The 24106-nt window shown below is 42.5% G+C and overlaps 1 protein-coding gene across 1 annotated transcript in view; it reads right to left on the bottom strand.

The window, feature by feature from the left end:
* The window catches only part of ZNF277 (zinc finger protein 277), a 165195-nt gene that overhangs the window by 17644 nt on the left and 123445 nt on the right, over positions 1-24106 (bottom strand). Inside the window, exons 5-10 of the mRNA XM_069764803.1 lie at positions 14613-14704; positions 10110-10220; positions 6679-6811; positions 4795-4862; positions 4626-4722; positions 1737-1779 (exon numbers count right to left, since the gene is read on the bottom strand). Of these exons, the coding sequence (XP_069620904.1) occupies positions 1737-1779; positions 4626-4722; positions 4795-4862; positions 6679-6811; positions 10110-10220; positions 14613-14704 (544 nt within the window). The remainder of the gene's footprint in view (positions 1-1736; positions 1780-4625; positions 4723-4794; positions 4863-6678; positions 6812-10109; positions 10221-14612; positions 14705-24106) is intronic.

Below are 24106 nucleotides of genomic sequence, written 5' to 3'. Positions count from 1 at the left end.
TGGTCCACTCCCGTCTTACCCGCTATCTCTCAGATAACTCTCTTCTCGACCCTCTTCAATCTGGCTTCCGCTCTTTACACTCTACTGAAACTGCCCTCACTAAAGTCTCTAATGACCTACTAACAGCTAAATCTAATGGTCACTACTCCATGCTAATTCTCTTGGATCTCTCTGCAGCATTCGATACTGTGGATCATCAGCTCCTCCTCACTATGCTCCGCTCCATCGGCCTCAAGGACACCGTTCTCTCCTGGTTCTCCTCCTATCTCTCTGACCGATCCTTCACTGTATGTTTTGCTGGTTCCTCCTCCTCTCACCTTCCCCTTACTGTTGGGGTTCCTCAAGGATCAGTCCTAGGCCCCCTCCTCTTCTCGTTGTATACTGCCCCTATTGGACAAACAATCAGTAGATTTGGTTTCCAGTACCATCTCTATGCTGACGACACCCAATTATACACCTCTTCTCCTGTTGTCACGCCGACCTTTTTAGAAAACACCAGTGATTGTCTTACCCCTGTCTCTAACATCATGTCCTCCCTCTATCTGAAACTAAACCTGCCAAAAACTGAACTCCTCGTGTTCTCTCCCTCTACTAACCTACCTTTACCTGACATTGCCATCTCCGTGTGCAGTTCCACAATTACTCCAAAGCAACATGCCCGCTGCCTTGGGGTCATCCTTGATTCTGACCTTTCATTCACCCCCCACATCCGATCACTGGCTCGCTCTTCTTACCTGCATCTCAAAAACATTTCTAGAATTCGCCCTTTTCTTACTTTCGACTCTGCAAAAACTCTTACTGTTTCACTTATTCATTCTCGTCTGGACTATTGTAACTCTCTACTAATCGGCCTCCCTCTTACCAAACTCTCCCCGCTCCAATCTGTCCTGAATGCTGCAGCCAGGATCATATTCCTCACCAACCGTTACACCGATGCCTCTACCTTGTGCCAGTCATTACACAGGCTACCCATCCACTCCAGAATCCAGTACAAAACTACTACCCTCACCCACAAAGCACTCCATGGCTCAGCACCACCCTACATCTCCTCTCTGGTCTCAGTCTACCACCCTACCCGTGCCCTCCGCTCCGCTAATGACCTCAGGTTAGCATCCTCAATAATCAGAACCTCCCACTCCCGTCTCCAAGACTTTACACGTGCTGCGCCGATTCTTTGGAATGCACTACCTAGGTTAATACGACTAATCCCCAATCCCCACAGTTTTAAGCGTACCCTAAAAACTCATTTGTTCAGACTGGCCTACCGCCTCAATGCATTAACCTAACGATCCCTGTGTGGCCTATTTAAAAAAAAAAAACAAAAAAAAAAAACAAACAATCAGGTTCCTCGCATCATGTTCTCATTCACTTTATGCAGTTAATAGCCCTCTGTGTCTGTACTGCTACATACTTAGGCAGTTAACTAGTTCATGCAGCTTTACATGAACACCCGAGCCTTACACTATGGCCGGTCCGAATAACTAAAGCAATTGTTACCATCCACCTCTCGTGTCTCCCCTTTTCCTCATAGTTTGTAAGCTTGCGGGCAGGGCCCTCATTCCTCCTGGTATCTGTTTTGAACTGTATTTCTGTTATGCTGTAATGTCTATTATCTGTACAAGTCCCCTCTATAATTTGTAAAGCGCTGCGGAATATGTTGGCGCTATATAAATAAAAATTATTATTATTATTATATTATACGGTAATCCATTTAACTATAAACATATTTTACTTACCTAAGTCTGTTTTTGTTTTGTGAAGATCAAAGTGGTGACAGTCCTAGGCAGAGAGAAAACAGACAATTTAAGTCTTAATTCCCCGAACCTTCATTAATTTAACCTCTTAACGAAGGCTGATATGCCTTTTAATGACGGCAGTTTAGGGTACTTATTCCTCAGCACGGCTTTTTAATGGCGCTAAGAAATAAGGTTATAGCACCCTCCAGCATTGGAAATTTTCCGGGGTCTCAGCTACTAGGTAAAGCTGAGACCCCAGAGAACATGATTCGGGTCGGTTTTTACCGACCCCAGTGTTGCACTCACTGTTGTTCATTGAATAACGGCGAACCCAAATAAAAAAGTGTCAGATTTCGCATTTAATTTTTTTCTCTCCACTAACATGATTTAGCATATTCCAGGAGAGAGAAATGGGGTCCCCTTAGCCCCCCCAGTACCTCCGGTGTCCCTGGACCCTCCTGCTTCCCCCAGTTCTGTCCCTCGGCTGTCGGAGTCTTCTTCCGGGAAGAAAACCGCAGGCGCATGCGCAATGCGCCCGCCGAGATCTGCTGGCTGGCACCTGGCATTAATAGGAAATTTCTCCTATTGGTTCATTTTGATCACTGTGATAGACACTATTGCAGTGATCAAAATAAAAAAATACTAAATCAAACCCCCCTTTATCGTCCCCTTAGTTAGGTAAAAATAATAAATTGTATTTATTTCCATTTTTCCATTAGGGTTAGGGTTGGGCTAGGGCAAGGTTGGGGCTAGAGCTAGGGTTAGCGTTGGGCTAGGGTTAGAGCTGGGGCTAGAGCTAGGATTGGGTTGAAGCTAGGGTTAGGGCTGGGGCTAGGGTTAGAGTTCGGGCTAGGTTTAGACCTGGGGCTAAAGGGTTAGGGTTGAGCTAGGGTTGCGGTTGTGTTAGGGTTGTGGTTAAGGTTATGTTTAGGGTTGGGATTAGAGTTAGAATTGGGTTGTTTCCACTGTTTAGGTACATCAGGGGTCTCCAAACGTGACATGGCACCCACCACTGATTCCAGCCAATTTTACGTTCAAAAAGTCAAACGTGCTCCCTCCATTCTGAGCCCTGCCATGCACCCAAACAGTGGCTTTCCCCCCACATACGGGGTATCGGTATTCTCAGGAGAAATTGTACAACAAATTTTGCGGTCCATTTTCTCCTGATACACTAAAAAATGTTCATTTTTTCCTTCACATTGCTTTAGTTCTCGTGAAGCACCTGAAGGGTTAATAAATTTCTTAAATGTGGTTTTGTGCACCTTGAAGGGTACAGTTTTTAGAATGGAGTCACTTTTAGGTATTTTCTGTTATATTGACCCCCTAAACTCACTTCAAATGTGAGGTCCCTAAAAAAATGGTTTTGTAAATTTTGTTGGTAAAATGAGAAATCACTGGTCAAATTTTAACCCTTATAACATCCTAACAAAAAAAAATTATGTTTCCAAAATTATGTTGATGTAGAGTTGACATGTGGGAAAAAATGTTATGTATTAACTACGGTATTTTGTGTGACACCACTCTCTGATTTAAGGGTACAAAAATTAAAAGTTTGAAAATTGCAACATTTTCAAAATTTTTGCCAAATTTCCATAAATAAGCACAAGTCACATCAAATAAATTTTACCACTAAATTGACGTACAATATGTCACGAAAAAACAGTCTCAGAGTCAGTGGGATATGTTGAAGCATTCCAGAGTTATAGCCAAATAAAGGGACAGTGGCCAGAATTGTAAAAATTGGCTGGGTCATTAAGTACCAAATTGGCTCTGTCACTAAGGGGTTAAAAAGCATCTCTAATTACTGTCTAGAGAAGAAGGGAAACAATCCATGTCAGTACAGGCAGGAGATCATAATTCTGGCTATATTTGCTGTGCTTTACCCCTTAACAACCACAACCCCCCTTGTTTGGGCTTAAAAACAGTAACTGATCGAATTTTTTTTAATTCTTTCATGTTTTACATCTAAAGAGACATAACCTTTTTATTTTCCCATGTATGGGACTTTGTTTTTCTTTTTTCTAAATAAGATGTACTTTTCAATCCAAGCATTGGAGCTTTCATTTAGTGTATTCTTTTTTTCCTCTATTTTGGTATGGTATGTAAATAAAAAAACAACAACACAATTTTACTGGTTTTCTTTTACTATGTGGTAAAAACAAGCTAGAGGGATATTCCCATCTCCAAGATCTTATCCTAATATGTAGAAGGACCAGGTGTAATAATAATAATATTAGCAAATACCTCCAATTAGAAATGTAGTATAGTTTTTCTGATTCACTATGTCTCTTTCCTCATGTGCAGGCATTGCAGGACCTTAGGTATCCATGGTTACGACCGCTGATATAGTGACAGTTAGATAGTTGCTAGTGGTTGTAACCATGGATACCTAAGGTCCTGCAATGCCTGCACATGAGGAAAGAGACATAGAGAATCAGAAAAACTATACTACATTTCTAATTGGAGGTATTTGCTAATATTTTTATTATTACACCGTCTACGTATTTGGGTAGGATTTACGATATGGCTATACCCCCCCTCACCCCCTTTATTGTGTCTTATGGCTTTGGTGCATTGAATTGTTTTATAATGGAAGCAGTTAAACATACCATATACTTGTAAAACAATATACTTCCAGGAAACCTGGTAGGCCAAGCCTTTGGCATAGCCTATCATTGGCAAATACAGATGGCAGGCCTGTGGGTTTTTATTAATCCCAACCTTCCATATTAACCCTCTGTCCTACTCCTTAGGTGTCGCTAACTGGTTCATCTTACAAAACTTCTGCATGTGAGATGTCAAGCACTTCATTAGTAGCATGTAACCTCCACCACATGGTGGGACTGGACTAGGGACCCCATTTTAAGCATAGCTGTATTACTGCCTTACCTTCATGTGTAGAAGAAGTTTCTCAGTTGTGTCAGCATGGTTTTCACAAAACAGGCAAAATGCAGACATAGGGCGCTCCTCCCAGTCAGACCAGTCCCTAAAACAGAACATATATTAGCCTTCAGAAAACCCAGAAGACATCATCAGTGCACTGTAAATGGAGTCATACTCATCATTGCCGTCTCCCAATTCCCGATCATCTTCGGACTGTACTTCCTCCCAACTCTTCCCTAGTTCCTATGAGAGAGGAGAACCATTTGTATCGTCATTATGTTGTGCTGGATCCGATCAGACGTAACATATAGCTAAGAATACGGGAACCCAGGAAAAAACTTCAATGGCCTATGGTTGCATGGAGCTGATCTGTGGATGATGCACAGCCACGTGTAGGATAAACAATGGAAGGACTGCAGAATCTCACCAAGCACTATGGACCCTCAGTTATGCCGATTGGTGAGGGTCCTGTAATAGCGAATAAAAAATATTTTTGAAATTAGAAATGCCTAACGAGATAAGTAGATATTCATTATGTAGGAGTGCCTGGACTCAATGACCATATGATGATTTTTAATAAATCGCTGGAAACAAGACTAATACTATCAGACTTGGACTGGCCCACAGGGGAACAGGTAAATTCCCTGGTGGGCCCCTGTGTAGAAGTGAAACACCCTGCCTTCTAGCAGAGCAGCAGTTGGCACTGGATTTACAGTGTATAGACCAAAGCCAGCATCTCATCATTCATTATATAGAGGGTAATGTAATATTTGTACATAAATGAACAATGGACCCCCATAGTCAATGCTACTGGTGGATCTTGTCCCCTCAGTCTGATACTGAATACAAGAATAGTAGTTGGTATAGCTGCTAGATTTTCTACAGCCACTAAACAATAAATCTTAGAAAAAAAAATCACAACTCCTAGCATCTAGTGATTTTAGTAGAAGGAATAGCTTTATTTTAACCCAACCTGAAACCAACTGAGTATGGTTTTCATGGGAAAATTACGTTCCTATATCATGAATCCCTTCCTATTATATTGGAGGGAAACTGGTAATGAACTCCTGTTGTGGCAGAATTCTCAAACTGGCTATACATTTCTACTGCAGTGGCCACAGGGGGGTTTCCAGCAGGGATTATTATTATTTATTACTATGGCGCCATTTATTCCATGGCGCTTTACCTGTGGGTAGAGGTATACATAAAACAGAGTACAGGAATCTTACACAATACAAGTCACGACTGGTACAGGAGGAGAGAGGACCCTGCCCGCGAGTGTTCACAATCTACAAGAATATGATCTACGAGGTCCTTTAGCCCACAAACAACATACGTAAAGGAAACCCCCTTTAACAATAATTCGCATGAATTACGGTAGATCACTAAACTAGTAAGTGAGAAAAATCAAGAAAACACTGGCACAAGGCAAGACACGGCGTTATATTGTCACATGTTGGCTTTATGATATAAGAGTGTCCCGAAATTAATTTTCAGCACAGACCAGTATGTGTAACTAGCTGCTAGCCGTCCTCTATGAATGACAGGAATCAGTGAAACACGGCTGTTCGGCTTTTCTTATAGAATGGTTATTTTACCAGAATAGCGTTATCTGTGGAAGCCATGGCTGAGGTAATTGGCTGGAGGTTAGAACCCACTCAGTACGACCACGACGGAGATACACAGAAACGCGCTAATGATCACACATCTCCAGACAACTCGCAGCTCCTTTTCTCTGAACAATATTTGTAGACCATGCAAGAATCATCTGTTCGAAGAGAGAAGAATCTCAAACTATGTAATGAGGAACGGCACAATGCCCCGGCACACTTCTCTGCCGCTCATCCTACAGGCTTCGTTCAGATGCCCTGATTAGAGACGGTATAAGGCACAATATTTCCCTACAACTCACTAGGCAATGCTGGTATTTTACTAGTCAGGCGTAGCCAGAGGAGACGTACGCTCTGAAGACCTGCAGACGAACGATACATGAAGAACATCAGCAAAGCCAAAAAGTTATCCTGGGAGGAATACTGGAAACCCTGGAGCAGACACTCACCAAATAGTTTATTATGTAGTAGCGGTCATACTCCTGATTCCTGGGATTCACCTTGCGATGTTGCTTTTTTCTCATGTGATCTTTTAGAGTGTTTTTGTCTCTGAAAGTTTTTTCACAATACAAACACTGCAAGCTTAGGAAATACAAGGTACAAATACCATTAATACAGAAATAAGGCTGATTCAGGTTTTTACATAAGGGCTGTATTACATGAATAGACTAGAACATTACACTATAACATATTATTGACGAATCACTAAAATTACAATTAAAAAGACACACTCATTATGAAATATCCAATACAGCAAGGTATGCGTGTACAATGCTGTAATAAGAAGAATCATTTTACTATGGTCCAAAGGAATGGAATACTTTTCTGATATACACAAGTGAAAGAAATGATTATATGCTTAGTACAAGGGAGGAATAATAGTTACGGCTATGGGGCTCATGGAATAAAGCGGCCTACCCAGCGCACAAAGAAAAAAATGGAGGATGTGCAGCACTATATAAACTGAAGGCAGCGCATCCTCCATGGTCCGAAGTTTCAGGGCCAGAAGAGAAAGAGCGCTCACAGCACAGCAGCAGTGGACATGAACAGCATGGCAGGAGGAGAGAACTGCTAATAGTGCGGTGTCCACCTGGGTCGAACTTCTGGAGCCCACCACAGCTCTCCAGCACTGGCGGAGAGAAGGAGTGACAGATACACCATAGAAGGTTAATTATATGTCGGAGTGTGCATGCAGTGCTCAATTTATGCCCTCGCTGTTTCTTGACCCCTGTAGATCGGCGCTGGACATGGTGCTGACTATGGCGGCATTACACTGGATTTAGAGCTGGGAATCATCTTTTTCTCTCTTTTAAATATTTTATGCTTTATCAATATAACAAAATACAGTGTCTAACTTCAGTAATTTCATGTTATAGTGACTACACACAAGACAATGGCACTTAACATTAATATGGTGGAATTGAAAATAACAAAAAAAGGGGGGCCATAAGGGGAGGTGGGGGGTATATGGACAATAAGAACGTACAAAGGAGAACGAGAAGTTGATAGTACTATGATGTATTATGTTACAATAAGCCTATGGACTAGCCCTGGACAGTTAAGGTTGAGCATGCATTATCCACTAGTCCCAGACTTTCAGAACGCAGCTCCAGTTTTATTCTGGACACTTGTAAGTTGTTTATTCGTCAATAAGTTATATACACAGGTAAAAAAATCCCGGGAATGACATGTGATAATTTTTCCATGCAAGGGCTACTGTTTGCTTTGCCACTAAAGGAGAAGAGAGTGTGGATTTGGTATTGAGAGTAATTAAGTGCAGATGATTTGTGCGGGGTCCGTAGTAAGGGGAGAATGGAAAATAGTTTGGGCCAAGCTATACACGAGGCCAGAAATGCACTAAACATACAATATAATATCTTTAGAGACAATTGGCAGGTTATCAACTGTTAATAAGGGGTTATCCAGTAGTCAAAATCCTATTTACTGTAATCCTTAAGGGGGGATCATTAAAAGGTTTTCTGTGCTTCCTTCCTTTCCTAGTTATGCCACTGGCTTACTATCGGGTAATAGCGGCTTACCATACTTTTAAGTGCAAACATATCTGTGCCACAGGTAGCATAAAAGATATGAATCATCAGAATTTACAGATTATCTTAATTACTTTCTATTATACAACCCCTGGCAAAAATTATGTACTCACCGGCCTTGGAGGATGTTCATTCAGTTGTTTAAATTTGTAGGAAAAAAGCAGATCACAGACATGGCACAGAACTAAAGTCATTTCACATGGCAACTTTCTGGCTTTAAGAAACACTAAAAAATTGTCATTCCCCAAAATAACACCTGCATCAAATTAGATCTGCTCGTTAGTCTGCATCTAAAAAGGAGTGATCACACCTTGGAGAGCTGTTGCACCAAGTGGACTGACATGAATCATGGCTCCAACACAAGAGATGTCAATTGAAACAAAGGAGAGGATTATCAAACTCTTAAAAGAGGGTAAATCATCACGCAATGTTGAAAAAGATGTTGGTTGTTCACAGTCAGCTGTGTCTAAAATCTGCACCAATTACAAACAACATGGGAAGGTTGTTAAAGGCAAACATACTGGAAGACATCAAAGCGTCAAGACCAGAAACTTAAAGCAATATGTCTCCAAAACAGGAAATGCACAACAAAACAAATGAGGAACAAATGGGTGGAAATTGGAGTCAACGTCTGTGACCGAACTGTAAGAAACCGCCTCAAGGAAATGGAATATACATACAGAAAAGCTAAATGAAAGCCATCATTAACACCTAAACATAAAAAAACAAGGTTACAATGAGCTAAGGAAAAGCAATCGTGGACTGTGGATGACTGGATGAAAGTCATATTCAGTGATGAACCGCAAATCTGCATTGGGCAAGGTGATGATGCTGGAACTTTTGTTTGGTGCCGTTCCAATGAGATTTATAAAGATGACTGCCTGAAGAGAACATGCAAATTTCCACAGTCGGTAATGATATGGGGCTGCATGTCAGGTAAAGGCACTGCGGAGATTGCTGTCATTACATCTTCAATAAATGCACAAGTTTATTTTGATATTTTGGACACTTTTCTTATCCCATCAATTGAAAGGATGTTTGGGGATGATTAAATCATTTTTCAAGATGATAATGCATCCTGCCATAGAGCAAAAACTCTGAAAACATTCCTTGAAAAAAGACACATAAGGTCAGTGTCATGGCCTGCAAATAGTACGGATCTCAATCCAATTGAAAATCTTTGGTGGAAGTTGAAGAAAATGGTCCATGACAAGGCTCCAACCTGAAAAGCTGATCTGACAACAGCAATCACAGAAAGTTGGAGCCAGATTGATGAAGAGTTCTGTGTGACACTCATTAAGTCCATGCCTCAGAGACTGCAAGCTGTTATAAAAGCCAGAGGTGGTGCAACAAAATACTAGTGATGTTTTGGAGTGTTTTTTTTGGTTTGTTTGGTTTTCATGATTCCATAATTTTTTCCTCAGAATCGAGTGATTCCATAATTTTTCCCCATGCTTGGTTAAAAAAAGTAACCATTATTGACTACCACATTTTTTTTTTTTAATTTCTTTTAGTGTTTCTTAAAGCCAGAAAGTTGCCATGTGAAATGACTTTAGTTTTGTGCCATGTCTGCGATCTGCTTTTTTTCTACGAAATTAAACAACTGAATAAACATCCTCCAAGGCCGGTGATTCCATAATTTTTGCCAGGGGTTGTATATGGATTTGCCTACACTGACTGAGGCTGATGCATTTTACACAAGTCTATGTAAAAAAACGTGTTTGGCAAAATTTCAATTTACAGCCAACTAATTAAGAAGGCTGCTTTTTTTTCAATTTGAATAGGAATTATAATCAGTATTAAAAACAAATACATAAAAAATAATTATATACCTGTCCAACTTCTTCTGTAATGTGTCCAGAAATTCATTACAATAAACGATATTATCTGGCAGGCCAACATTGAATGAGTGCTCTTCGTTCATGTGATTAAACAAAACCGCTCTGCAAGGAAACAGTTACACAGGTGTATAGAAAAAAGAAAAAAAATCTTGATTAAAAACCTGCGGCTCTAATAAAGCGAGTATGTATGTTCACCGCAGGGCGAGTTCATGATGGAAAATCCTGCAAGTGCTGATAAAGGTCAATGCCATTCTCTCTGTGACGTTCCAGCAGCTCAGATACAGCGCTGACACACATGACTCAGGAAGAAAACAAAGGAACGGCAACACATAATAAAGGTTTTAGACACTTTAGCATCCATTTTTTATTGCTGTAATACATTGGCATTTAAAGACAATCTGACACCATTTTTTGCTACCCCATCCAAGAGCAGCACAATATAGGATCAGAGACCTTGATTCCAGTGATGTATCACTTACCAGGATGCTTGCTGCAGTTTTGATAAAATCACTGTTTTATCTGCTGCTATAAGGTTTCTGAATTCTGAGCTCTGTAAAATCCCGCGCACACCACTGAATAGCTTCGGGCTATGTACACTGTGCATAGGCAGAAAGCTGCCAATCAGTTGTGAAGGAAGAGCTATACAGACCTTATGAATATGGAGGACTACTTGGCAGCAGGTTTTCTAGTCCTCTAATGATAATCTCCTGCTGATAAAACTGTGATTTTTATCACAACTTCAACAAGCAGCCCAGTAAGTGACAAATCACTGGGGAATCAGGGTCTCTGGCTCTACATCATGCTGCTCTCAGATTAGGTAGCAAAAACCTGCCGACAGATTAACTTTAAACAATGTTGCCAATAATCTTAAACATATGTTTCTCCATGGTTACAGACAAGTAAGAAGCGTAACACATGACTACAGCATCAGACAGCATGCATGGTTTGTCATCTGTAACTATGGAAACAGTACAACAGGATATTTTTAATTATGATTATTTGAAAATTTCCTTTGCTTTTAGATGCAATTAAGCAACAAAACAATTGGTACAAGCTCGTGCATAGCCTTTTGCAATTTTTTTTTATTCACAAACACCTCAAATTAGATATGACATTATCATATTTTTAGGAAAATGGGCCCACTATAATGGTCACCAGTGCTATTAGTGAGATCTGAAATGTGACTGCCATACTAAAGGCCCGATGCACGGCAATCTAATGTATATGGGACCTGATAGATGATGTCGGGGGACAGAAGGCTCCGCTGTGTCTGATTTCAGACTGCTGATCCTTTTACTCTCTGCCAGCAGCGTTCTCATAGGGAGCATAAGAGAAGGGAGATAGTGGCCGGCCATTTGGATGTTTTGGGTTGTCATTATGATTTAAGAAGAGAAAACGCAGTAGTTTGACAATAAATGGCTTCACCCAACCACTAACCATCAGTGGAGAAAAAGTTTTGGTGTTATCATTCATATTCTCTGAAAAAAGGCCAAGTAAGCAAAAATTCTGCCGGAGTATGTAAACTTTGGAGCACATCTTTATACCAGAAAAAGGGCCCAGGAAGGAGGACAAATATACCAAAATGGGAGACAAATTTACCAGGAGAGAGGCCATGTTTACCAGGATGGGAGACATATAGTCATGGCCGAAAGTGTTTCAGAAAATGAAATATTTATCTCCAAAAAATTATTGCAATTAGATATGTTCTGTTATACAGAATAAAACAAGGACAGAAACATAATGATTAAATACCATGGAGTAAATAAACAGCATAGTGCATGAAAATAATATATACGGTACTTAGTTAACATGTTTTTTTGATAAAAAAAATGCAAAAGTCATCCCACCTCGTCACAGCAACTGTAAATGGGACAGTCCTAACTCTAATATTAAAAACCTTATCATTTATTAAGTGACAAGCTTTTATGTTTTGTTATACACGTTTATTTCCTTTATGTATATACCAAGATGGGGGCATATATACAAAAAGGGGGCATGTATACCAGTAGTAGGCTCAGGATAGGGACAAACATATATCAGAATGGGGAGATATACATTAGGAAGGGGCCCTGGATGGGGGATATACATACCAGGATATATAGCAAGAAGAGACCCAGGATAGCAGACATTAGTACAGGTTGGGGGACATTACAACACTATGAAATAGGGTGGGGGGGTGAACACATCTGTCTTAAAGGGAAGGTACCGCGTTTGTAGGTCAATAATAAATCACTGTAATGTAGCATAACATGCTGCTATAAGCAAGTTTGAAATGCATGTGAAACAGATTTCATGTGTTATATGAGTTTAAAGAATGCACTGGGGGCTGACATCTTGGTTTTGCAGCAGTAGCAGGGCACTATCAGTGTCAGATTACGGCACCCCATGGACATAGGAGATAATAGACCGGCGCTGACCCTATCTGTAACATTGCAGCAGCATTAGCAGTGAGCTGGGCACGCCTCTGTGGGCTGCACAACTCACTGCTGTAGGTGTGACTAGCTGCCATTTTATTATAGCCCTGTGCTCTCTATCACAGGACAGAAGAAGCGCTCACTGCTCCTCTGTACTCCAAGCAGGCACATCCTCTGCTCCTCACAAGCTGCCCTGTGTGCTTCTCCTGCCATGTCTCCCCTCCCCCTAACACACAGTCCCTGTGATCTCCAGTAAGCTGCACTCACAGCCTGCAGAGAGGAAGGTGACACCTGGAGAGAGAGAGCAGGGCAGCTGACAGCACAGGGATTAAGGTGGGGGAAGGGGGATGGCAAGAATGTTATTCACAAAAAATGCTGCTGAGCCCACTGTGTTCTGCTCCTCTGTAAACACGCTGTGCCTCTGATGCAGTAACTGCTGGTGATAGCAGGTCACAGGGCAGTCACACACAAAATGGTGCTGCCCTGTGATGCTGCTCTTCATTCTGCCCCAGGGATATTAGACCACCCAAAAGGGGAGGGAAATGGTGATGTCAGCAGTTACTGCCCCAATTTTCCAGCAAAGAGTAAAGCTGCTAAATCTTACTATAGCTGCTTGAGGTCTAAAGCGGAAAATGCTCCCCCTAGTGGTAAATATGTATATTTGTAGAAAAATATATAATATTTTTCATATAGAAATGTTTGCAAACAGTGCAAACATTGCATTAATACATTTGAATTACTATTTTAAGCTTAATTTCACAAAAAACAAAATACAAGAAAACTGGTGGCACCATCCCTTTAACAGGATTTAGAAAGCTACAAGAGCCCATACATTTGACCAAAATGCATGGGGGGACAAGGTCTACATTTTTCACCGGGGCCCATATGACTCTAGTTACGCGACTGATGACAACAGCTACAGAATCTTCCTGAAAGTGACCACATCACCATACTCCAGCGCACACAACGCATAACTTCCTAGCACGCAGAGCCTACATTACCTTTACTAACACTTTGTGAGTGTTATGCATTCACAATAAATCACAACAGGACAGCAAATATCTGATGGAGGTCCGAAACTTTATTACCTCTACTGAAAGTGAGTAACCCTGGAGAAAATTAACTTTATGCCTACAGGAAGCCGTTGGCTGTCAGTCATGCAGTTGTGCTGGTGCGGGTTCAGTCATCATTCACTATACTGTGAAGAGTGCCTGGACACACATTCCAGCGCTCATGTCTGCATTCATGCACTGCTGAGCTGGCTGTCAGTCATGCCGGGGTGTGGTTACAGAGCCAGCTGTCAGTCGTGCCGGGGCGTGGTTACAGAGCCGGCTGTCAGTCGTGCCGGGGCGTGGTTACAGAGCCAGCTGTCAGTTGTGCCGGGGCGTGGTTACAGAGCCAGCTGTCAGTCGTGCCGGGGCGTGGTTACAGAGCCAGCTGTCAGTCGTGCCGGGGCGTGGTTACAGAGCCAGCTGTCAGTCGTGCCGGGGCGTGGTTACAGAGCCAGCTGTCAGTCGTGTCGGGGTGTGGCAACAGAGCCGGCTGTCAGTCATGCTGTTACAGCCGCCACTGACATTATAGTGAACGATGACTGAAGCCATATGGCTCCCGGAAGGAATAAAGTCAATTTTCTCCCGGATTCCTCACTTTCAGTATAGTGGCCTGGCACCTTCATAACACTATAAAGCTGCAGATTAACCCTATATCTGCAGCTTAATATCGTTATCTTGCCTGACAGGTTCACTTTAAGGTAACACGAGGTTATACTTTATTTATATGTCTGTTTTCTCTCATTAGTTCCATTCACAAACCAATATCAGATAAAAGTATAGTGAAATATCTACCACTAAATTATTTTTGTGGCTTGTGTGTATTTTTATCTCTAAGTATTACACTTTTATTTTATCTTGAACTTACTTTTTATGGTACACATAAAACTAATCGGTGAGAACTACACACCTATGTCAACATCATATCAAAATATTGTTCCATCTGTGTTTTTATTTTAGAGTCAGAACTGAATGCATATAATTGGTGCAATGCAACAAAGACGAAAAGACAGAATAAAATAACATCAAACCTGTTTCCTTTAAATTCCTCACTGCAAAACATGCACAATCTGTGAAAACTTGTGTCTGATCTCTCCTGCTGCTGCTGTCCCAACATGTTCTTCTGAAAAATTCAACAGTAAAATAAACAAAAGGTGAGACTAGAATTGAAGCACAATATAAAATACAGGTTCTGACTTAACCCCTTTACCCCCAAGGGTGGTTTGCACGTTATGGACTGGGCCAATTTTTACAATTCTGAACACTGTCCCTTTTTGAGGTTACAACTCTGGAATGCTTCAATGGATCCCAGTGATTCTGACAATGTTTTCTCGTGACATATTGTACTTCATGATAGTGGTAAAATTTCTTTGATATTACCTGTGTTTATTTGTGAAAAAAAACGGAAATTTGGCGAAAATTTTGAAAATTTCGCAATTTTCCAACTTTGAATTTTTATACCCTTAAATCACAGAGATATGTCACACAAAATTCTTAATAAGTAACATTTCCCACATGTCTACTTTACATCAGCACAATTTTGGAACCAAAATTTTTTTTTGTTAGGGAGTTATAAGGGTTAAAAGTTGACCAGCAATTTCTCATTTTTACAACACCATTTTTTTTTTAGGGACCACATCTCATTTGAAGTTATTTTGAGGGGTCTATATGATAGAAAATACCCAAGTGTGACACCATTCTAAAAACTGCACCCCTCAAGGTGCTCAAAACCACATTCAAGAAGTTTATTAACCCTTCAGGTGTTTCACAGGAATTTTTGGAATGTTTAAATAAAAATGAACAAAAAATTTACTTCAGCTCCAATTTGTTTTATTTTACCAAGGGTAATAGGAGAAAATGGACCCCAACAGTTGTACAATTTGTCCTGAGTACACCTATACCCCATATGTGGGGGTAAACCACTGTTTGGGCGCATGATAGAGCTCGGAAGCGAAGGAGCGCCATTTGACTTTTCAATGCAAAATTGACTGAAATTGAGATGGGACGCCATGTTATGTTTGGAGAGCCACTGATGTGCATAAACATTGAAACCCCCCCCCCCCCCCCAAGTGAGACCATTTTGGAAAGTAGACCCCCTAAGGAACTTATCTAGAGGTGTGTTGAGCACTTTGACCCACCAAGTGCTTCACAGAAATTTATAATGCAGAACCGTAAAAATAAAAAATCATATTTTTTCACAAAAATTATCTTTCGCCCCCAATTTTTTTTTTTCCCAAGGGTAAGAGAAGACATTGGACCCCAAAAGTTGTTGTACAATTTGTCCTGAGTACGCCGATACCCAATATGTGGGGGTAAACCACTGTTTGGGCGCATGGGAGAGCTTGGAAGGGAAGGAGCGCCGTTTGACTTTTCAATGCAAAATTGACAGGAATGGAGATGGGACGCCACGTTGCGTTTGGAGAGCCAGTAATGTGCCTAAACATTGAAACCCCCCCACAAGTGACACCATTTTGGAAAGTAGACCCCCTAAGGAACTTATCTAGATGTGTGGTGAGCACTTTGACCCACCAAGGGCTTCACAGAAGTTTATAATGCAGAGCCATAAAAATAAAACAAACATTTTTTCCCACAAAAATTATTTTTTAGCCCCCAGTTTTGTATTTTTCTATTGCAGAGCCCCTAATGTACCTAAACAGTAGAAACCCCCCACAAGTGACCCCATATTGGAAACTAGGAACTTATCTAGATGTGTTGTGAGAACTTTGAACCCCCAAGTGTTTCACTACAGTTTATAACGCAGAGCCGTGAAAATAAAAAATCTTTTTTTCCACAAAAATTATTTTTTAGCCCCCAGTTTTGTATTTTCCCAGGGGTAACAGGAGAAATTGGACCCCAAAAGTTGTTGTCCAATGTGTCCTGAGTACGCTGATATCCCATATGTTAGGGTAAACCCCTGTTTGGGCACACGGGAGAGCTCGGAAGGGAAGGAGCACTGTTTTACTTTTTCAAAGCAGAATTAGCTGGAATTGAGATCAGACGCCATGTCGCGTTTTGAGAGCCCCTGATGTGCCTAAACAGTGGAAACCCCCCAATTATAACTGAAACCCTAATCCAACCACACCCCTAACCCTAATCTTAACGGTAACCCTAAACACACCGCTAAACCTGACACACCCCTAACCCTAATCCCAACCCTATTCCCAAATGTAATCCAAACCCTAACCCTAACTTTAGCTCCAACCCTAACTGTAGCCTTAACCCTAGCCCCAACCCTAGCCCTAACCCTAGCTGTAACCCTAGCCCTAACCCTAATGGGAAAATGGAAATAAATACATTTTTTAAATTTTTTTTATTTTTCCTTAACTAAGGGGGTGATGAAGGGGGTTTGATTTACTTTTATAGCGGGTTTTTTAGCGGATTTTTATCCCGTCGGTGGTCATATGGGTCCACCTCACCTCGACGGGATAGTACGTCAGATGTCAGAAACGGGTTAAAGGGGCTGTTCCATGCGTTTTTGTTTTAAAAATGCCCCAGAAATAGTCGATGTAATACTATAGCAAAAGAACTGGTAAATTCCCTAAAGCTCCAAGACCAATACTCCGGTGAGCTTTATTTACCGTACTTATCCTTCAATAATGACATGCCATCAACATGCACATGAGTACTGCAACCACGACCTACGCAGTGATGCCTACATGACCCACGCAGTGATGCCTACTGTTATGACCTGGTGGTCAGGACAACAATGGACCTAGTGGTTAAGAGCACACGGAAAGACCTGATAGTTTCTGATAATAAAGGACGAGCTCTGGGACGTGGGAACTCTGCTGACCGCAATCCCTAATCCTATCAAACACACTAGAAATAGCCGTGAATTGCACCTAACGCTCCCTATGCAACTCGGCACAGCCTAAGGAACTAGCTAGCCCTGAAGATAGAAAAATAAAGCCTACCTTGCCTCAGAGAAATTCCCCAAAGGAAAAGGCAGCCCCCCACATATAATGACTGTGAGTAAAGATGAAAATACAAACATAGAGATGAAATAGATTTAGCAAAGTGAGGCCCGACTTACTGAACAGACCGAGGATAGGAAAGGTTACTTTGCGGTCAGCACAAAAACCTACAAAAAGACCACGCAGAGGGCGCAAAAAGACACTCCCCACCGACTCACGGTGCGGAGGCGCTCCCTCTGCGTCCCAGAGCTTCCAGCAAGCAAGACAACAATAAAAATAGCAAGCTGGACAGAAAAATAGCAAACCAAAGAAATACAAGCTGGAACTTAGCTTCTGCTGGGAAGACAGGTCACAAGAACGATCCAGGAGAGAACTAGACCAATACTGGAACATTGACAGGTGGCATGGAGCAAAGATCTAAGTGGAGTTAAATAGAGCAGCTAGCTAACGAATTAACCTCGTCACCTGTGGAAGGAAACTCAAAAACACCCACCAGAGGAAGTCCATGGACAGAACCAGCCGAAGTACCATTCATGACCACAGGAGGGAGCCCGACAACAGAATTCACAACAGCCTACATGACCCACGCAGTGATGCCTACATGACCCACGCAGTGATGCCTACATGACCAGCACAAGATCACAAAGGCCAACATTTTACTACAGCAGCCACATGCTCATGTATGGGAATCTAGTATTGGGTAGTGTTGGGAGTTAGAAGAAATATATCAACTTCAACCATTAACCGTTTCACCACCTTGCAAGTTTCCGGTTTCGTTTTTTGATCCCCTTCTTCCCAGAGCCATAACTGTTTTATTTTTTCGGCAATATGGTCGGATGGGCTTGTTTTTTGCGGGACAAGTTGCATTTTTGAAGGACACTATATATTTTACCATATAAAGCATGGGAAAAAAATTCCAAGTGCTGTGAAATTGCAAAACAAAAAACAAAAAACGTGCAATTCCACAATTGTTTTTGTATTTTTATTTATCATGTTCACTAAATGCTAAAACTGACCTTCCATTATGATTCTCCAGGTGATTACAAGTTTGCGGACACCAAACATATACAGGTTCTTTTTCATTTAAGTGATGAAATTTTTTTTAAATTTAGTAAGAAAAAAAAGTATGTCGCCATCTTCTGAGACCTGAAGCGTGGCCAGGAGAGCTGTGGTTTATATTGATACCATTTTGGGGTAGATACGATGTTTTGATCACCTGTTATTTAATTTTATTGCAATGTTGCGGAAACAGAAAAAAACCCAATTCTGGTTATTTGATTTTTTTTTCTAGTTACATCGTTTACCGATTGGACCGCGGTAATTTATTTTATATATTTTGATAGACAGAACATTTCTTAACGCAGTAATACCAAACATGTGTATTTTATATTAGACTGAATTGGGCAAAAAGGGGAGTGATGTGAAGTTATGTTTTAATTTTCTTAAAACTTTTTTTTGTTTTACTATTTACTTGCTTCAATAGTTTCCTTAGGAGTCTTGAAGCTGCGAGACTGTGCTACACATAGCAGGGCTTTAGTGCTGCGATGTGTAGCATAAATCATGATCTCCTATGAATGCTGGCCATGGGCCGCTGATAATAGGGAATTTACAGACGCAGGCACAGTGGTCTTTTCCAGACCCCCAGCTGTCATGACAACCCATCGCTGCCACGCGATCACTTGACAGGGGCGCCAATGGGCATGTCTTATGACACGCTTCCAGCTCGTGAGAGTTGAATGCCACTGTCATAGATTGACAACGGCATTTAACATGGTAACTGCTGCGGGTGGATTGTGGGTTCCTCCGGCGAATATGAGAGGCACATGTGCAGGAAAAGATGCGGGTTCAACACTGGAGCCCGCATCAAATACAGGGAGACGACCTTGGAGAGACTGAATACGTCTATATTTGAAACTTTGTTTGCTCTGTATTTTTAATGGAGTAAAAGAGTGTGATTAAAATTTTTAGATTTTTTTTAATATATATTTTTTCTAGATTTGTGAAAACTGATTGGTCAGAGTCATGCAAAGAGAAGTACCAGCCAGCTCTTTATAAAAAAAAAAATTAACTCATTAGGAGCTAAATACTGATTGCTAATATGTTTGCAATAAAGAAGTAAAATAAAGGAAAAAAATGTCTTATTCTGCTCTGTAGCCACTATTAGATCCTGTGTCCAGTTCAATATGAAACATTTGGTGAAAAGTCCTCGTTAAAAGCAAAACAGAAGTCTGAGGCTGGGCTATCGCTGACTTGCTACTCCTTCTGAGCCACTGTAGAAAAAAATAACCCCGAGCAGTTACTAACGAGGACTAGCCAGGCATTAGATCCATGGAAAAAAGCCAATGTGCAAGGTTTTATTTCAGTTCAGTAACCACAAATTATTTGTTTTGCCCAAAATGAAGAACAATGTAGATTCTTAGTGTAGTCAATTACAAAAGAATTGTTAATCCCGTGTTAGCTCTTAGAGCCATTACATACATACGTAGTGGTAAACGAATTTTCTCTGCCGGAAGAGGCATATTGAAAAGCGAGATCTGCATGTGGCAGTTTCAGTGTCTCGGCTAAACATCTGCTGCATCTCACAAACACATGGTGAAGGGATTTAAGGTATTAATATTTAATTGGAAGCTGAAACTGAAATATTGTAAAACTGTAGCACCGAATGTTATACACTTATTGGGAAAGTGTTACAAGACATCAAAAGCGAGGAGCGCTCCGATAAAAAGAGCATCACATTCCAGACTGAATTATTAGGCGGTAATAATACAGGTGGACAGCAGATGGGGTTATCACAACTCCTATAATACCGGATATACGAGATATTAATCTGCACACTGATGGAGGCGGAAAAATATCTTCCACCTTGTTCTTTTTTTTACAGACTATATCAAACATCCTGTGTAGACCACTAGCTATAGTGCCTATACCTAGATATTTAGGGCCAACATTTCAGTGTACACGTCGTTTGTACTGACATGGGGAATAACAATTTCTGGCCACTGTATGACTTGCATCCAGTATTTTTCATCAGTTCATTATTCTGCATGTTCTCTCTGTCCTAAAGGCAGCAGACAAGCTGCCATACACAGTAATAAATGGACTTCTGGGCTACATTTTCTGTATCACACAGAGGCAGCAGCATGGAAGAAATAAGACCGCAGTACTGATCTGTGTGGCTGTGAATCCAGCACTGATGTGAAATACATCTGCTGAAAGCTGCAGACAAATCTACCTCTCTCTCAGCCTGTGTCTGCTTGATCTCACACTGTGCTGAGTGATCCTCACCTCTCCATAGAGAATTATAGTAGGTGTAACCTGGCAATCTATATTGTTGTTACCAAGAGAAAATGGAGTGGTTCATTTTTCATAATGAATGATAAGCTTAAGAGGCAGGTTGGAAGGGGAAGAAGTGGCTCACCAGCAGAGAAAGAAGCAAATTTCTCTGACAAAATATAATACAAAGTTTCTTTCACTTGACCTACTGATTTATGCAAAGTTTGGGAAATGACCATTTAATAAACAGTAGCATATGTAAATCTATGAGACATGTAATCTATATATAAGAGGCATCGTGATTACTCGCTAATCCCGCCCCCCTGTACAGCAGCTCCGCCCCCCACCACATCACCACACATACTCCCTCCCCATCACATCACCACACATACTCCCGCCCCCACCACATCACCACACACAATCCCGCCCCCCCACATTACCACACACAATTCCGCCCCCCACCACATTACCACACACAATCCTGTCCCCACCACATTACCACACACAATCCCGCCCCCCCACCACATTACCACACACAATTCCGCCCCCCCACCACATTACCACACACAATTCCGCCCCCCACCACATTACCACACACAATCCCGCCCCCAACACATCACCACACACAATCCCGCCCCCCAACACCACACATAATCCTGCCCCATTACCACACACAATCCCACCCCTACTACATCACCACAGATAATACCGCCCGCCCACATCACCACACATAATCCCGCCCCCACCACATCACCACACATAATCCCGACCCCAACACCATACATAATCCCGCCCCCCAAACACCACACATAATCCCGCCCCCATTACCACACATAATCCCGCCCCACCACAATACCACACACAATCCCGCCCCCACCACATTACCACACACAATTCCGCCCCCCCAACCCATCACCACACACAATCCCGCCCTCCCACATTATCACACACAATCTGCACATCACCACACACAATCCCGCCCCCACCACATCACCACACATTATCCCGCCCCCCCACATCACCACACATAATCCCGCCCCCACACATCACCACACATAATCCCACCCCCACAAGCCCACAGATAATCCCACCCCCACCACATCACCACAGATAATCCCGCCCCCCCACATCACCACACATAATCCTGCCCCCCACACAATTTTTGCCCCCACACATAATTTTTGCCCCCCAAACACATAACCACACAATCCACCCCCCAACGCCACACATAATCCCACCCCCCCACATCAAAACACATAATCCCACCCCCCCACATCACCACATAATCCCGCCCCCACACCACCACACACAATTCTGCCCCCCCACCACATTACCACACACAATCCCGCCCCCCACCACAATACCACACACAATCCCGCCCCCACCACATTACCACACACAATCCCGCCCCCCACCACATTACCACACACAATCCGCACTACATCACCACACAATCCCGACCCCCACATCACCACATACCGCCCGTGCACCACATAATTCCGCCCGCCCACCACAACACCACACATAATCCCCCCCCACATCACCACACATAATCCCGCCCCCACAACAGCACACATAATCCCGCCCCCATTACCACACATAATCCAACCCCCTACATTACCACACATAATCCCGTCCCCACCACATCACCACAGATAATCCTGCCCCCACCACATCACCACAGATAATCCCGCCCCCCACATCACCACACAATCCCGCCCCCCACCACATCACCACACATAATCCCGCCCCCCCAACACATCACCACACATAATTCACTCCCCAACGCCACACATTATTCCGCCCCCCACCACATCACCACACATAATCCCGCCCCCCACCACATTACCACAGATAATCCCGCCCCACCACATTACCACAGATAATCCTGCCCCACACCCCACCCCATTACCACACATAATCCCGCCCCCCCACCCCATTACCACACATAATGCCGCCCCCCACCACATCACCACACATAATAACGCCCCCCCACCACATTACCACACGAGGCTCCGTCCCCACACATTACCACATGAGGCTCCATCCCCACACATTACCACACGAGGCTCCGTCCACACACATTATCACACGAGGCTCCGTCCACGCACATTACCGCACGAGGCTCCATCCACACACATTACCACACGAGGCTCCGTCCACACACATTACTACACGAGGCTCCGTCCACACACATTACCACACGAGACTCCGTCCCCACACATTACCACACGAGGCTCCGTCCCCACACATTACCACACGAGGCTCTGTCCCCACACATTACCACACGAGGCTCTGTGCCCACACTGTTATTAACTTCATTTTAAGTTAATTTACAACCTGCATAAGCGCTATTGAATGTTGTCATTATTTACTTTAATCACCAGCAGCGTTAATTAGATAGCAATGAGCGTGCCGAGCGTTAGCTGGCTGGAAAAAGCTAGTATCTCATAACAGGGGACAGTGGCATCTATTACCTTTTAGCAGCTTTTACCTCTCCTTTCCTGCAAAACTATGAAAATCTTTTAGAAATCCCAATAGTCACTGGTTTTAGTGGTAAAACATTTTCCTGTATGTTTTTAAACAATGTTTTACCTCAAATAATCATCTGTGACCCCATGCTGTGATGTGTGTATGCTCTATTTTTCTTCTTTCCATGTCTAGGAGCTGTGGTATGATCAGACCATGTCCCTGCAGTAATGTCTGTATTCTCTCTTGCTCCTCCTCTGCCCAGGAGCTGTGGTATGATCAGACCATGTCCCTGCAGTAATGTCTGTATCCTCTCTTGCTCCTCCTCATGCCCAGGAGCAGTGGTATGATCAGACCATGTCCCTGCAGTAATGTCTGTATCCTCTCTCTTGCTCTTCCTCATGCCAAGGAGCTATGGTTGTCAAGCCGTAAGCGGCGTTAAAGGGGCAGGACAGCGTACTGGGACCCGCACCTGTCCCTACCACTCTAATGGGGCCCTGGCTTTCCCTTATCTCGGGGGGTACCTATGATGGTTAGGAGGCCCGAGCCGCCAGCATATCCCTGTCTCCTCTGCAGGCCCTATAAGTGGCCCCCTCTCCCCCCAGGGAGGAGGACTGCACCAGAGTATAAACACAACAATAAACAAGGTATACAGACAAGGTAACTAAAAGTCTCAAACTCACCAAATGCTCACACAACCACAGAGGGTACACAGAGAAGGGAAGAGAAGGAGAAAACTAGGAAGGAAAACAGGTTTAACAATTAACCAAAACAGCAGACACCAATCTCTGTAATAAACCTCCAAGCTCCAAATATCACTCTCCTTCAACCTCCAAGCCAGGCAGCAGAACTGATCACTGACACTAGCT

The sequence above is a fragment of the Ranitomeya imitator genome, chromosome 4, assembly GCF_032444005.1.
Source record: "Ranitomeya imitator isolate aRanImi1 chromosome 4, aRanImi1.pri, whole genome shotgun sequence".
Classification (NCBI taxonomy): domain Eukaryota; kingdom Metazoa; phylum Chordata; class Amphibia; order Anura; family Dendrobatidae; genus Ranitomeya; species Ranitomeya imitator.
This window is presented reverse-complemented; position numbering and strand designations above follow the sequence as displayed.